This window comes from Trachypithecus francoisi, unplaced genomic scaffold (assembly GCF_009764315.1).
Source record: "Trachypithecus francoisi isolate TF-2019V2 unplaced genomic scaffold, Tfra_2.0 Lachesis_group15, whole genome shotgun sequence".
Lineage (NCBI taxonomy): Eukaryota > Metazoa > Chordata > Mammalia > Primates > Cercopithecidae > Trachypithecus > Trachypithecus francoisi.
The window spans coordinates 85,373,283-85,389,346 of record NW_022681460.1 but is presented as its reverse complement, the minus strand read 5'-3'; the positions used below and the strand labels follow the sequence as shown (position 1 = coordinate 85,389,346).

Here is a 16,064-nt window from a genome sequence, read left to right as displayed (position 1 = left end):
CTTTCAGCAACAGGTTTGTCTTAAAATTCCAAATAAAATACCATTCTGTTTACAAATAAACAACAAATCTTCCTGCATGAACCAGAATACATACCTTTTCAGGACAACATTTAGAAGGGCATTCCCAACCTCTTTGCCTGAAACTGCCAAGGCCATGAGCTCCACACAAGTAACATGGAGAGCGTGGGCAGCTGGGTTGGGAAACTCATTGAATCTCCAGTCACAGTTTGGAAAGGGACCAGGAGATTTGCCAGCCATCGGTACACACAGTTAAAGCAATAACAACTGGAATATCTCATCTGATTATCAATTTTTTGGATTATGAGCTGCCAAGAAATGATTTATCTACACTTAGAGAGATTAAGAGGCAAATACAAACCAAATGCAAATGAGTTTGACATGATTGAAATGTATTAAAGCAACCATGTGATTAACCACAGGTATAAATGGTTGGTCTTACAGGTGGGTTCTTATAAATATGACATAATAGCCACAGATGCAACCAAGGTATACCTAGGTTTCATGAGCCTATTTCTTTTAATAGTTATAAGACATTAATATGAAGATTATTTTATAATGAGTCATTCTGTTGCTTCAGAAAATAAATTCCTTTGTGTAGGAAAATAAGTCATGCTCATTTATGTAGAATTTCTCTACCTAGTAACATAGTGGTATGGTTATAGACATTAAGTATAGAGTACTAATAACTGAAAACATAAAATCAAAATGAAGAAATAAACACACAAGTATATTTTCACTAAAATATACCTTTTCCATAAAGAAAAATTTATCATTTATTATAATACAAACATTAATTTTTTTAAAGTAACAAGATCCTACGTTCTCCAGCAGCACACAGATGCATGTGCTATGAAACATAGTATTTAAGATTTTTTCTTTGAAATGAATCTCCATAAAGTCTATTTTTAAATATAATTTTTTTTTTTACCACTTATCCTTAAGTTCTAAAATAAAAATTTTAATAGAATTTCAGCCTATCTGGTATGATGCTGCTAATTTAAGATTTCAAACCTTTACAGAGATGAAAATGGAAGTGATCTTAAAAAAGTTAAAACCTTGAAATATATAAACAATTACTTTAAAAAGAAAAAATATGTTCTCATAAATCAAAATACCATTATTTCTGGAGAATCTGTAAAATCACAATAAAAAGGATATTATCAACTAGTCTGCCAATCAATCTGCAATAGTAGGTGTCATCTGGAACCCAAGGATTTTCCTCTCGTGCATTCATCGCACACTTCAGGTAAGTGTCACTTAGACACCAGCCCTGCGGTCGATTATCCTTGAGAGAGCCAATGATTGCATGGACGAGTTTTCGTTTGAGAAATGCGCGGTCTCTCAGGTGCATTTCATAATAGTGCAGAGTATTATACAGATAAGTCACTGGACGATCTGCCAAGAAAAAAACATACCACCACAATGTTTAACTGGTTACTAACAACTGTGAAAAACTGACCAACTGCTTCCCAGATAACTGGAAAACAGCTCAGAAGATTATGCAACAAATTCACATGCTGGGCAACTGTATACTATGAATATTTTCATCTGAGGAGAAGCGGAAGGCTCAGAATGCTTCTAATAATATACAGTTGTATTTATGTCTGTTTTTATTTAAGTGGAAGCAATTCCATTTCTGAAAATTTACCCTGCATAAATTTTAATCCCTTGACATACAACAAGGGATGTCATTGCAGCCCTGTTTACACTAGCAAAAGGTGAAAAACTGCCTAAAAGGTCAAACACAGGGGACTGAGAAAGTAAATTATGGCATGTATGAGGCAGCTCTTTATGTACTAATACAAATGACCAAAGCTAATACATGATAAAGTTGAAACAAATAGGGTACAGAATAATATGTGTATTATATTTTACTTGTGTTAAAAACAAACAAAAAAACCACCCAGGATATCTAAGAGGGGATGACAAGAGACTGGTAACATTGGCTGCCTCCAAAAGAAACTGGCTAGCTGGAGGTCAGGATGGGACTAATTACCTTTCACTGTATACTCTTCCCCACCAAGTGTGTTTATTACCTAATCCAAAAGAAAAATGTTTTTAAAAGAATGCTCACTTGAACTTTATGCCTATTCTATCGTGTTAACACACAATTCATACTTCTGCTTTGAGGGAAGGTATCTTAGATTCAAGATGAAGCAGGACTGCCCGCCAGACAAACACTTTGTTCCCACAGTGGCTGCTCCAGGACCTTCACATTTCCGTCACTGACCCTGCCACTCTCCAGTTACTATGCTTACAATTTTAGAGTTGCCTTTTTCTTTCAATATTCTCCTTATAATCAGCCAATCAAGTCCTGTTCCGTCTTTTGTGACCATCTGTCCCTTTTCTGTCATTTTCAATGCAACCATTGTTGCTTAGATACTAATCACACAACTGAGCTTTTTGACATGTCCTTGAAATGGCTTCCTGCTAAGATTGCTGCCAACTATAACTGGATGTAGCTTTCTGAAATAATGTTTCCTATGCCATGATCATACTCAATAACTCCCAGTTGATTATTATCTGCAATTATAAAATCAGCCTAGCATTCAAGGGGACCTAAGTTAGGTACAATCTGTCTTTCCTACCTATTTCTAGAACTCTCTGGTAAGAATTTTCTTTCTTTTTTTTTTTTTTTTTTTTGAGGCGGAGTCTCGCTCTGTTGCCCGGACTGGAGTGCAGTGGCCAGATCTCAGCTCACTGCAAGCTCCGCCTCCCGGGTTTACGCCATTCTCCTGCCTCAGCCTCCCGAGTAGCTGGGACTACAGGCGCCCGCCACTTCGCCCGGCTAGTTTTTTTTTTTTTTTGTATTTTTAGTAGAGACGGGGTTTCACCGTGTTAGCCAGGATGGTCTCGATCTCCTGACCTCGTGATCCGCCCGTCTCGGCCTCCCAAAGTGCTGGGATTACAGGCTTGAGCCACCGCGCCCAGCCAAGAATTTTCAATTCAACCCAACATAGCAATTTTTCTTCAAATATACCTTATTTTATCTCCTCCATGATTCCCCCAAATGATCCCTTCTGCCTCATATGCTGTCTTTTCCCTGCTGCTGCTACATAGTTCAAATCCTACCCATCCAAGAAGGCTGCCAAGATCTGTTTAGTTTATAGTAACATCACCCTGTTCTGAACTCACACTTTTGTTTGTATTTTTATGTTGTATATTTTATACTTCACAGCACCCTCCACAGTACTTATCCTCAAAACACTTCAATTTTAAAAAATTAAAACAAAACCTTTAGAGCCACTATTACCATCTGGTCCTGCCCAGCCCACTTTTGATAATGGAGGTATCAGATGAAATTAAAATTTGAAAAAGCTCACCATGAAATTTATATAAGCCTCCTAGGTGATCCAGTAGAGTCTCCAATGATTTGGATACTGGAAGCAACTCTAAAAATCTGTGGATTACTATATCAAATACTGGAAGGAATCGAAGACACACATTCCCAAAATAGATGGGCAGATAGGGAGACTGGATTTGCACAGGAGGATCCACCTGTTCCGCAAGGCCCTCAAAATACAACTTCTCTGGATATTTCTGTGGAATTGAGAAGATGATAAATGGTTAGAGCATTTTTTAAAAAAAATTCTCTTAAAAGAGCTAAACGTGAAAACATTTACATTTGTTTTTACAAGGAAACATTTTAAATTATACTTCATTATACTTCACTTCTTTTTACACAAGCACTTATGTCCACTAAACTGCAGTTTCAATTTATTCTCAATGTTACAGATATTCTCAAACCTTGAAGAAGTTTAGAGAGCTAACTTACTTCTATATAGACCAGAGAAAAAACATTAGAACCAGAGAGAAAACGGCCAAATCAGTTCATCAAATGCTCAAGTATGGTTTTAAAAGTATTATTTTAAATACTAATTAGAACTAGTACCTTGTGATAATTCATGTGCTTGGTGTGCCAGTCATTCTGTAACCAGTGCTCTGGGGAATTTTCCTTCACAAAGTCACTTACTCGATTTCTAAAATCGTTTGGTTTGAGTAACAGCAACTGAATTATGAAATAACAAACCTGGGCTTCATTTCCTTCATGACTACGCATGGCCTTTGAAGAACAACAGAAAAATTATATGAAAATGTTCAACCTGTGCGAAACCATGAGGGCCATTTGAAAGTCTAAATTTTAACAAAGTAAAATCTCACTACCATAATTTCCTTAGATGTCTAGTCTATCCCAAACCAACTGTTCAGTATTCCCCAAACATATATGACCTTTCTTGCCTATTTTGGCTTACTATTCCTTCTGCCTGGGATGTCCATCTTTATTTTTAAAAATTTAATCTATCTTAAGCAGATAAGATTTCTCACTGTTTCCTGGAAATACTTTTTCTACCCCTCCACCTTATCCTGATATCTTATTAATTTATAGACTTACATTATTTCTCCTAAAATATAGTAACTACTTTTATATCTATGCTTCACAGCTAAGGGGTTAACGTTAAACTATGCCACTCCAAATATCACCACTATAGAATTTTTTTCAACGCAGCATTTTCCAGCCCACCTTAGTGTCTTTTTAAAAAATCTACCCAAAGGCTAGGCGCAGTGGCTCACGCCTGTAATCCCAGCACTTTGGGAGGCCGAGGCGGGCAGATCATGAGGTCAGGAGATCGAGACCATCATGTCTAACGTGGTGAAACCCCATCTCTACTAAAAATGCAAAAAATTAGCCAGGCATGGTGGTGGGCGCCTGTAGTCCCAGCTACTTGGGAGGCTGAGGCAGGATAACTATGTGAACCCGGGAGGCAGAGCTTGCAGTGAGCTGAGATCATGCAACCTGGGTGACAGAGCGAGACTCTGTCTCAAAAAAAAAAAAAAAAGAAAGAAATCTACCAGAAATAGACACCAAAGTCAAGAGAGAGAGAGAAAAAAAAAAACATTTGGGGAATGTTTGCTACCAAAGTGTACAGAAATGGTTATATTAGCACTCTGTAAAGAAACACAGTGACTTACTGCTACTACCTGCCTCTAGTGGGAGTTCTGGAGTTTTGGAGAATCAACTCAGGGTCTAATCGCTCATATTTTTAGAGTATCACAAGGCTAGGACCACATCTTCTATACCTTCTATATCTTACTTACTTCTATACCTTCTATACATAGAACACAGGTGATATTCAGTATGTACTTATTAAATGAATAAATAAGGAAGTTGTGGCTGGAGGCAGTAGCTCATGCCTGTAATCTCAGCACTTTGGGAAGCTGAGGAGGGAGGACTGCTTCAGTCCAGGAGTTTGAGACCAGCCTGGGCAACATAGAGAAACTCCATCTCTATAAAAAAGTTAAAAAGAAAAAAAAAATTAAGTGGGTATGGTGGCATATGCCTGTAGTCCCAGCTACTCAGGAGGCTGAGGCAGGAGGAGATTGCTTGAGCCCAGGAGATTGAGGCTGCAGTGAGCCATGATCACGCCACTGCACTGGGCGACAGAGTGAGACCTTGTCTCAAGAAACAAAAAAACAAAAACAAAAAAAAAAGAAGTTGGAAAATTTGTAGTTCTTTAGGGAAGTGACAGCAATGCTTGATATAGTATAAATTCATTAAATCCTTCAAAGCAATATAGAGCAGATTGGCATAAGATATATTAGTCATACATCTTGATCTAAAAGAGAATAAGCTTAGAAACATATTTATTCTTACCAGGCAGAGAATTAATCTGTCCAGTGTAACAATGTTATACTTCCATACCATGTCATTAAGAATTTCAATGCATTTATTGAGTTGCTGACCCCCTGCTGATGTAGAAAACTCATATACCAGAAAATCTGCAAATGTCCTCACATGGGCTACCAAGGCCCTGGCTCCAATTCTCTCTAGTACTCTGGAAGGCAGAGAGTAAAACATAAACTCCATTGTTGTATGGATACAACAATTTGCCAAATGGAATGCAAATTAGGTTTTTGACTTACCTATAGCCAATTTGATTAATATGATCTGTTTCCAAGAGCATTTTCCAGAGAAGACAAAGAAAGAGAGGAGGGGAGCCCTGCATAGAGAAGTGGGTAATAATGTCGTTTTCATTGCTCATTGACTTCCACTTCCTATACTCCTCCTCCACATTTTTTTTCAGATTAAAACGGCTTTCCTGAGGCACATTATTTTGTTTGAAGAACGCCTAAAAAGAGGATCAGAAGTTTATTTCATTGGTTATAGTAGAAAGAGCACTGGATATGCAGTTAATAAGCAGCTCTAGGCTTGATTCTGACATTAATAAACTTTAGGTGACCTTGAGCAATTCAGCAATTAAGGCCTGAATTTCTGTATCTGGAAAATACATAAGCTTGACTAGATTATCTCCAAGATTCCTTTTCCTAGATTTCCTAAACTGAAATTATAAGCAAGCCTGAATTTAAAGCTTCTTCAATCATCTGTTGATACTTCCACCAGTCCTAAAAAGAAAAAACAGAATGAAATGTCTCTACCCTTTGGCTACTTATGTTAGTGTCTCTAAGGAAAATCCACTGCACTAGCCCAGTGATTCTCAGAGTGTGGTCCCAACACCAGCAGTATCAGCATCATCTGGTCTTACAAGAAATGCAAAATTCTCAGACCTTATCCCAGATTTACTGAATCAGAAGCTCTGTGGCTGGGGCCCCAGTCATCTGTAGCTTAGCAAGCCCTCCAGGTGATTTGGTAAATTTGAAAACCAAATGCTCTAGCCCTAACAGGAGTTACGAAAAATGGACGTTCATCATGCCTAACATTTTTTCCGAAAAGGAGAAGAGAGATGACGTTTGCCTTTCTCCCTATTAGAAAAACCAGGTTTACAGTTTTTCTGGAATTAAAAAAAATTCAGTGAAGTGTCATATATGTGCACTCTGTGAAGCTCCATTACATTATACTTCTCCCCATTTCAGTTCTACGAGAGACAAAAAATTTTCAGGTGCTATGTTAATTTTCATGAGATTCTGAAACCATTAACTATTTTTTTCTCTTTTTCAATTTTTTTCACTTTTTTTCCTCTTCCTACTCTTCCTTCCCTTAAAACTGTTAACTAAGGTGAAACCACAAAAATTAAATTTTTAGAAACATGCCCAGTCCCAGAGTAGGACACAGAACAACTTGAGAGATTTTGGAAGTAACGACATTTTTTTTTTCTAGAGATAGGGTCTGGCTCTGTCACCCAGGATGTGGTGCAGTGGTGTGACCATAGTACCCTGTAACCTTAAATTCCTGGGCTCAAGTCATCCCCCTTGCCTCAGCCTCTCAAGCAGTTAGGACTAGAGGCATGTGCTACCATGCCCAGCCCCTAAATAATTTTTAAAATAAATAAAAGCTAATTTTATTCAGATGTCACCAAGACTCACTCTAGAACACCACTGTGAATGGGAAGAAGGATTTCATGTGTATTCAATAAGTAATTCAAGACCAAATTACCTGTAGTGGGCCTGGAAAACAGCTCAGGGTGTGTGAAGCCCAATTATGAGGAGTGAAACTCATGATGGTCTGAAGTATGTCTTTACACCAAGTTCCCTGAATTGAATCAGAGCCTGTAAAAAAATCTAAACATAAACAAATAGATGTAATCCAGATATAAGTGATTATATCCACAACTCATAAAAGATTATAGCGAAAATAATAATTAAGTACACTGAGAATTTCACTGTAGTGCATTCATTGCTTAACTAGTCATATTCAGCTTAGAACCTAAATTTGCTTAGTTTATGAGGGATCTGGATGATCACATTAGAAAATGTGAGAACAATTTATGAAAAGATGACAAAAGACATTTGGAATCTCTTTTTTTGAGGTTACAGAGTACCAGTGATAATGGTACAGGGCCACCACTACTGTTCATTTATTTTGACACTGATTTAGTAGTACTTTATTTGGCCAAGGGAACAGAATAAAGAAAGATGTCTTTTTTGGTGAGTGAAATAATTACATAATGCATGTATAAATCTCAGAATTGAAGAGGGTTCTTTACATAAAACAACATAATTTACATAAACGTATTTGAGGTTGCTAAAATCAATAACTATCTCTTTAAAACATCAGTTCTAAAGTGTGGTCTTCAGACCTCTGGGGGATTCCCCAGTAGCCCTTCAAAGACTCAGTGAGGTCAAATAACAATAAAAAGATATCACTGGCTTTTTTAGCAGATATGAGCACTGACGGTGCAAAAGCAATGGTGGTAAAACTGCTGGTCCTAAGCACAAATCAAACAGTGGTGGCAAACGAGATGAAAAGGCTTTGTATTCTCCACCACACGCACTCAGTGAAAGAAAAGTGCCAGTGTCAATCTCGACACTTATTTTTAATATCATATTTAACAAAATGGGAAGCATATGCCTAGTGTTCCAAAGTTTGATGGGTGTCTTGAGAAAAAACACTTGTGTGACTGACTGACTACTAAGTTAAATCAGCTGCTTTTTTTTTTTGAATTCCAATTTTACTTGAAAGAACGTCTGACAGAAAACTATAGTTAGCTAGACTTAAGTATTTAGCAGACATTTTCTTGAAAATTAACAAAATGAGCTTGTCACTTCAAGGAAAACAAATGATAGTAACCTTTACCAATGATAAAATTTGACCTTTTAAGTAAAAATGGAAATTTTGGAAAACCTGTATCTACCACCATGACATGACAGCATTCTAAAACTTAGATTTTTCTAATAAACTTTGCAGTGATATTAACGAATGTAATTTTCTGATACTGTATAACAAAATGTCAACATTTGCTAGATCTACGTAACTCAGTGAACCAATATTTTCAAAATGAATAACTCATAAAGTTACAAAACATGCATGGATTTAAAAATCCACTAAATGTACAAAACAGATGTACAGATTACAATGTAACAAAGTACGTGAAGTTCACTGATAGGGTTTTGGATTCCACATTGCAACTAACCTTTAAGCAACTATCATTTTTCTATGTGATGTCAAAGAACATTCACAACGATCTGAAAAGGCTATTAAAATACTTCTCTCTTTCTAACCTCATCTGCGTGAGGCCACATTTTTCACTCACTTCAACTAAAACTTCAATGGATTAAATGTCTAAGCAGATGAGAATCCAAACTATGTCTTCCTTTACATCAGGTATTAGAGAAGCAAAAATGTAAAACAATGGCACCTCTTCTCACTAAAGTTTTACTTTAGAAAATATACTTTTTTTCATAACATCATATGCTAACATGTAATGTTTATTATTACTATTTAAAAACAAATTAATAAATATTTTTAAACTTTATTTTACTATCTAATAGAATAAATATCCATAGATATAATCCATATAAACAGAAACTCTTTGGGAATTTCAATTTTAAGAGTGTAAAGCAGTCTTGAGACCAAAAAGCTTAAAGAATTACTACTTTAAAATCATGGAAGATAGCTGAAAACTGATGTTCAACCCAGTTATTAATAGAATGATGTTACACAAAAGAGCTTCCATAAATGAATGAAATAGTGAAGATATCAAAACAACTGGCTTTTTTTGAACAAATGAAAAGTATCTTTTTAGTATGTTATACCCATAGTAATTAGTAGAATCATGGCACACTTTAATTCATCTGTTTTTGTTTGTTTGTAGTCACATAGTCACTGTACCTGTTACATGAGTTGCTCTAGCCAAGGTCAATATCAAGGCTCGGTTCAGTTCTTCAGATTCTGCTGAGAGCACTGTTTTGGGATCACTAAGGAAGCGTGTAAACTGCGGTTGTACCTCTGAGCTACCTAATGCTGTTATAAGCCTGAGAGCAGTGCTCTCGACACTGAAAAGTGGGAGAATAAAAATAAATGTAAAAAAATTTCAGAATTATGGAGTTAAATCTAATTCTAAGGTTAATTACAATGGAAAAACATGCAATCTATATGACTATATCTTCTTTAATTAAAAAAACACTTTTGTGTGAGAATAAATGTCGCTTACTTTGTTTAAAAAACCTAATGTGTCCAATTTTATAGTAAAAATCATGACATTTTTACACATTTGAAAAAGATAGCCTGCCGCCTATAGGACTAAAAAATTTCACCTGGAGATACTGCATTTCAAAAATTGTATTTTTCTATCTAAAATATATTTTAATTTAAAGCAAAATCAACGTGACATGATACTTTAACCATAATCTGAAGTATACTTAAAAACAGCATTCTAAAGGGCTAAGTTACAACATAACAATAAACACCCTGGAAGTACTAATTCTCAGTCCAAAGATCCTGAAGCAAGGACTCAACTATCTTAATCAGTTTCTATTTAAAAAGCTGGACTCTGCTCCTATACTGGAAACAGAGTACTTTAGAAGCAGAGAAGTTTTATGACAGATGAATTAAAAAATAAAAAAACCTGTAAGGCAAAGGATTAAGAACCTCATCTCCAAGAAAGGTGCTAGTAAATCTTAAGGAAAGATGATCTTCAATGAGCTCACCAAAGATGGAGCTGGTTCTGGTTTGTTTGCGCAACTGCAGCCAAAGTATGAAGATGACTCAGGAGCTGAACTCGGTAATGAGGCTGAATATGATGCATCCGGTAGCTAAACATCTCAAGGAGTGTATGTAAGATCCCCCATGCATGTGATTTGAAAACAGTTGGCAAAAGCTGACCTGGAGGAAAAAGACAATTTAAGGTACCCATTATTAAAGGCTATGCATTAAAAGATAATTGAAGAAAGTCACATTGAGTAAGATATAAAGATTTGATTGCGAAAATACACACGCACACACATATATATTCTCCATATTTTCTTATTTTCTACTTTAACAGTAAGGAAAAATTCAGATCCTAACTATAGTATAAATTTTTTTTTCCTGGGACTTGGCAAGTGATAATCACGTTTATCTGGAAAAATAAAATGAGACAAGATATGAAAAAGCATTAATCTTCTCAATTCTGGTATCTTTTATTTTTAGACAGTTAATGTTCCAAACCTTTTGAAGTATGAGGTTCACTTTTTAATACAAAAAAACTGTACTACACCTGCCCTTGTTTCCTCCTACCCCCAAGGAAGTTTTATTCAACAATCAGTTATCTAAGAAGACTTACTATGGTTAAAATTAAAACTATGCTGTATTCATGAAAAGCTGGAATTACGATGAATCAGAAAAACACTTCTGTATTAGAAAGTATCTACCATTTTAGAACTACATAATAAATAACAGACATTATAATGTATCTTCTGCAATCTAAGAAAATTCCTTCTTTATTGCCAGTCAGCCTTTTGTATGCACTGGAGGAAAGCATTACTGCCTCAGGCAGAATCCATTTGCATGAGGACAGGGACCAGGTCTTTCCAGCTTATCACATCCCAGGCACCTAGCACATTAACCTTTTCTTACCACTTCAGTTAAAAATGCAACAAACCCCTCCTCCCACCCTCAAACTTTCTATTCCTTTTTGCTTTATTTTTCTCTATAACATGTATCACCTGACATATTCTATATTTCATTTATTTAACGTCCCCTTCCATAAGCTCCATCATGGTGCTGACTTGTTCTCTGCTGTGTCCCCAGGACCTAGAAAAGTACCTTTAGAGTTAATAAATGGGTTAATAATTATAAACACCAGGAAGTCCTGTCTTACTGATAAATCCTTTGATGCCCAAAGACTCTATTTCCATATAGACCAATAAACGACTGTAAGTTTCCACTAGGGCTGGAGCCAAGGCCACACTGGACTTTGCATGAGCAAGTTTTATCACCCTGGTTGCAATGCTGTGAATAAGGCTGAGGAGAAAAAAAGGGAAGAAAATAAAAATCCATATTTTTGACATAAACATAGGGGCTACGCTACTTAGAAGTAACTTAGTATAATTTGAACTTAAATGATTCAAATGAAGTTGATTCATTTAATGTGTTTAAGCTGTGCAGGACACTTGGTAAGGATGCACTGCACAACCTGAGACTCATTCCGGTTTCCATGGTGCTTTCAATATGCATACGGATCCCCCTGCTCATGGGAAAACAAACTTTGGGTTCAACTTATAAGAGCAAGCTTGAGAGCTTTTGGTCACTCAAATGATGCATCAAAATACATTTGGGAAATTAAATAACTTCTGTCACAGATTTACTTTAATATATCACTGCTAAGACCCAAATGTTAGGTTCTAATGGGGCTTTGCTCAAATCTGTTATACATGCAAGTGAAGCACACGTGTAATTCTATCACAATGGTTACCATGTGAAAAAGAGCATAGCTCTACCGGAACTGATGCTCCACTTGGAGGCCCACAGACAAATTCTCTTTGGCCTATATGGTGGTTGTTTTAAATTTGAGCCAATACTTAAAGGCTGAAAGACTAGTAATAAAAAATCTGGATTTCTAGCCCTTCTCAAAAATGTTGGAAGCTCTAGCTACACTAGTCCTCCTTCTTAACTATCTACAAAAAACGAAAAAAAAAGTGCAAAAAATTTTTATAATGCTTATCTCTCATGGAGAGATTATGACAATTACTTTCTTTGGGTTTGTTTATCCTAGAATTCCTATAATAAAAAATATTTACTTTTGTAATAAAATAAAGCTATTTTTTTTTCCTAAATGTACCTGACTATGAAAAATTACACACATTAAATCCCGAAATAAAGGTTTATACTAGAATCGTATCAATTCCCTGACATGGAACCAAACCAATAAAAAGAACATACCTCATTTTGGCATGCACTGTCAGTGAATCCAGGAGGTTCATAGGTAAGGGGGTAATAGATCCTGAAGCCATACAGTTTGTTCCAGGGAGAGGTATCCTCATAATTCCATTTCCATAAATAGTTTCTACCAGAGCTCCCATGGGTAATGTAAAACATTCTGAATTTGTAGAGTATGCATTACACAACAGAGCAATCTTATAGTCATTCATCTGTAAACTTTTATTTCTCAGACTCTGCTGCAGGAACCTAAAAATTCATGTTCCATTAAAAAGAAAAAACGAAAATTACTTCCATAATGTTAATTTCTATTTTTTTAAAAGTTCAATTTTATGCAATTATTTATTAATGCTATCTTTGTTCCTATACGTATTAGAGTTTCTGTGTGAAATGTATAGTGGGAATACACATAGAAGCTGGGGTAGTGTTTCAGAAGAAAAATAATTTTAAATAAACTATTAATGGGTATCTGTTAAGTATGTACTACATACACAGCCACCATATTAGGCTAAGTTTCAGAGACTGAAGAAATAACTCACAAGTCTATGAACCAGGTTTCTACTTATTATCTGTCTGTATAAACACAACAATGTCTTCATTACAGATATCACTTTGAAAAGGTGGTTAAGGGGTATCTCATAAAATGAAAACCAAATGAAATACCAAGTCTGACTCCCCTGCCATATCCTGTGAAGAGATGTGGCAGTCCTTTTCAGAAGTTCTAGGTGGGAAGTTAGGCTATTCCTAGCACCCTTGACTACAATACAATACAATACTATCTAAGAATGGTATCTTCTTTGAGTCATCACAACTTTGGAAGAGATATTAAGGGGCATGCCAGCCAGATCAGCTCAATCAATCCTGGCAGCCCACAGATGAATATCTCAGTCAGCTCATGCGCAAGATCCAAGCACTTGAGAAATTCTGAAACATTTTTACATTTATAAAACTTGATATGCTTTCATTATATTAATAACTTTAAAGTATAAGATATACAACTGAAGATCAGCCTTGAAAAAAAATTTTTTTAAAATCTATACATAAAAGCAAGACTAATCTTGTAGCTGTTTCCTGATATAGGTGCTGGTCAGATTCTCTTGCTATGACATATATCTCAAGTATTTGCCCTTACCTATAGTGGGTATGGGGAGATTTCCAAATTTCACACAAACACCGAGACCAATATTAGTCTACAATCCGCTATTAATTAAACAAGAAAAATAAGTATCAAGCAGCAAATAACTTACTCATGGTGAAGTCTTAAGGAATGAGGTATTGGAATCTGTAGCTTGGAGTTGTCATTTTGAGCTTTTCTATTGAGATGAATCCAAATACAAGTCATTGCAAAGGCATGGGTTGACTGGGGTTTGTTTATATCAGGAACTGGAATATACTGAAAAATAACAATTTGAAAAATAACAACAGAAGAAAGAGAAGAATTAAATAATTATGTGTATTTTAGTAATCAATTTCTAACATAACTCTTTTTAGCATATCATATCTTACTTTAGCCCCGATAATTCAATAATACAAATCAGAAGGTCTAACAGCCATACAATTTTGAAATTATTACAAGATGCTTTATTTGGTATATGTTTTTACTTAAAGTAACACAAATTCACAGGTGCTTTGTCAAGCTTTTCCTACTATCGCAGAGCATTCTCAAATAAAAATAATTTAATTTTTACTTTTTAAAAATTAAAACACATCATCATGAAATCTTACTAAATGTGATAAATGTAACTAAAAACAAGACTTTCTAAAAGTCTCATAATAATTTTCAAGAACATATAAAAATCTAAGAAATATGCAACCTAAATGATTATCATTAAACATATTGACTATTAATGGATAAAATGATATGGGTGTCTGGAATTTGCTTGAAAATTGCCCAACTTTAACAAAAAAGATAAGGAGAAAGATGAAACGAGTATTTCTTGATGATGGGTATAATATGGTGGGGTTACAGCTAGTGCATGGTGGGGTTACTATAACCCCACCATGTTATATCCATCATCAAGAAATAGTCTTGTTTCATCTTAAAATTTTCTGGGCAGATCACCTAAGGTCAGGAGTTCAAGACCAGCCTGGCCAACACAGCGAAACCCTGTCTCTACTAAAAATACAAAAATTAGTCGGGCATGGTGGCATGTGCCTGTAATCCCAGCTACTCGGGAGGTTGAGGCAGGAGAATTACTTGAACCCAGGAGGTGGAGGTTGCAGTGAGCTGAGATCACACCACTGCACGCTAGCCTGTGTGCAAGAGTGAAACTCCGTCTCAACAACAACAATTCATAATAAAGTACTTCCAGAAAATGGCAATCACCAAAATACATCACATTTTACTCAAATATCTTACATGATAAAACACCCAGGGGACATACTGAGGCTCAACTGCCAAAGAAAAAATAGCTATTAATAGAGACTGTTATCTGGCCATTCAATGATGTATATAGATTAAAACAGTTTTCGTGATTTCTAAAACTGCAGACCTACCTAGAATGTAGAGAAAGAGCTTGCTACACCTAATACTCAATTGTGACTTAGCATAAACTTTAGAAATACACAAAATCACACTAAAATCCTTAAACATAAATCAGACATAATTTACTCATCATGTTGTCATGAACAGTTACTCAGTAAAGCTTACTTCTTTTTCTGGGTATAGCAAGTCGAAGAGCTTCATCACGGGGAGAAAATCAGCTAGTGCATTTTTCTGAATACTTCCAGAAATGAATTGCAGGAGAACCCACATAAGATGATCTCTGCCTTTAATCAGTCCTCGCCCTGCTAACTATAAAAGATGTTTAAATATACATGTATACACGGCTACTTAAAGAGATGAATATAGAAAGTTTTTATTATTATTTTGTTGTTGTTGTTGTTGTTTTTAAAGAGAAACCCTGGTTCTTGCTCTCAGAAAGTCAGCATCTAACTTTGGTACTTAGTAATTACTTAGTCTCAATTCAAGACACACCATGCAAAACCTGCTAAATTATTTTAGTATTATATATATGCTTATTTCCTGCTCCCCCAAACAACTATGCATATAAAAAAATGCAGTTTTAGAACATAGTCAAGTTGATCATGTGTGCATGAGAATCAAGTTTAATATAGGATAATTCTTATTTAAAAAATCTCATCAAAACCTGGGGAATACTCTATCGTACCAAAAGGATTTTTTTTTTAATTTGAAATTATCATGGACTGGTTATCATAAAATGCTTCCTGGTTTTCTGTACACTTTGTTTCTTATTTATTTATTTATATCTTTTTAGAATAAGGATAGAGATGGGGTCTTGCCATGTTACCCAGGCTGGTCTCCAACTCCTGAACTTAAACGATCCACTGGCCTCGGCCTCCCAAAGTGCTGGGATTACAGGAGTGAGCCACCCCTCCACGCCCCCGCTCCGGCCGGTTTTCTGTACATTAAACAGAAACTAATGGTGGT

The 16,064-nt window shown here is 35.7% G+C and overlaps 1 protein-coding gene across 2 annotated transcripts in view; it reads right to left on the bottom strand.

Moving 5' to 3' along the window:
- Nucleotides 1–16,064, bottom strand: part of MED23 (mediator complex subunit 23) — a 41,793-nt gene that overhangs the window by 6,692 nt on the left and 19,037 nt on the right. For both annotated transcript variants that reach the window (XM_033235446.1, XM_033235445.1), the window contains 13 exons: nt 15,264–15,407; nt 13,861–14,006; nt 12,617–12,862; nt 11,556–11,698; nt 10,405–10,579; nt 9,587–9,750; nt 7,412–7,536; nt 5,944–6,149; nt 5,675–5,855; nt 3,914–4,084; nt 3,345–3,561; nt 1,180–1,416; nt 95–260 (listed from right to left, as the gene is read on the bottom strand). In XM_033235446.1, coding sequence (XP_033091337.1) covers nt 95–260; nt 1,180–1,416; nt 3,345–3,561; nt 3,914–4,084; nt 5,675–5,855; nt 5,944–6,149; nt 7,412–7,536; nt 9,587–9,750; nt 10,405–10,579; nt 11,556–11,698; nt 12,617–12,862; nt 13,861–14,006; nt 15,264–15,407 — 2,321 coding nt within the window. The remainder of the gene's footprint in view (nt 1–94; nt 261–1,179; nt 1,417–3,344; nt 3,562–3,913; nt 4,085–5,674; nt 5,856–5,943; nt 6,150–7,411; nt 7,537–9,586; nt 9,751–10,404; nt 10,580–11,555; nt 11,699–12,616; nt 12,863–13,860; nt 14,007–15,263; nt 15,408–16,064) is intronic.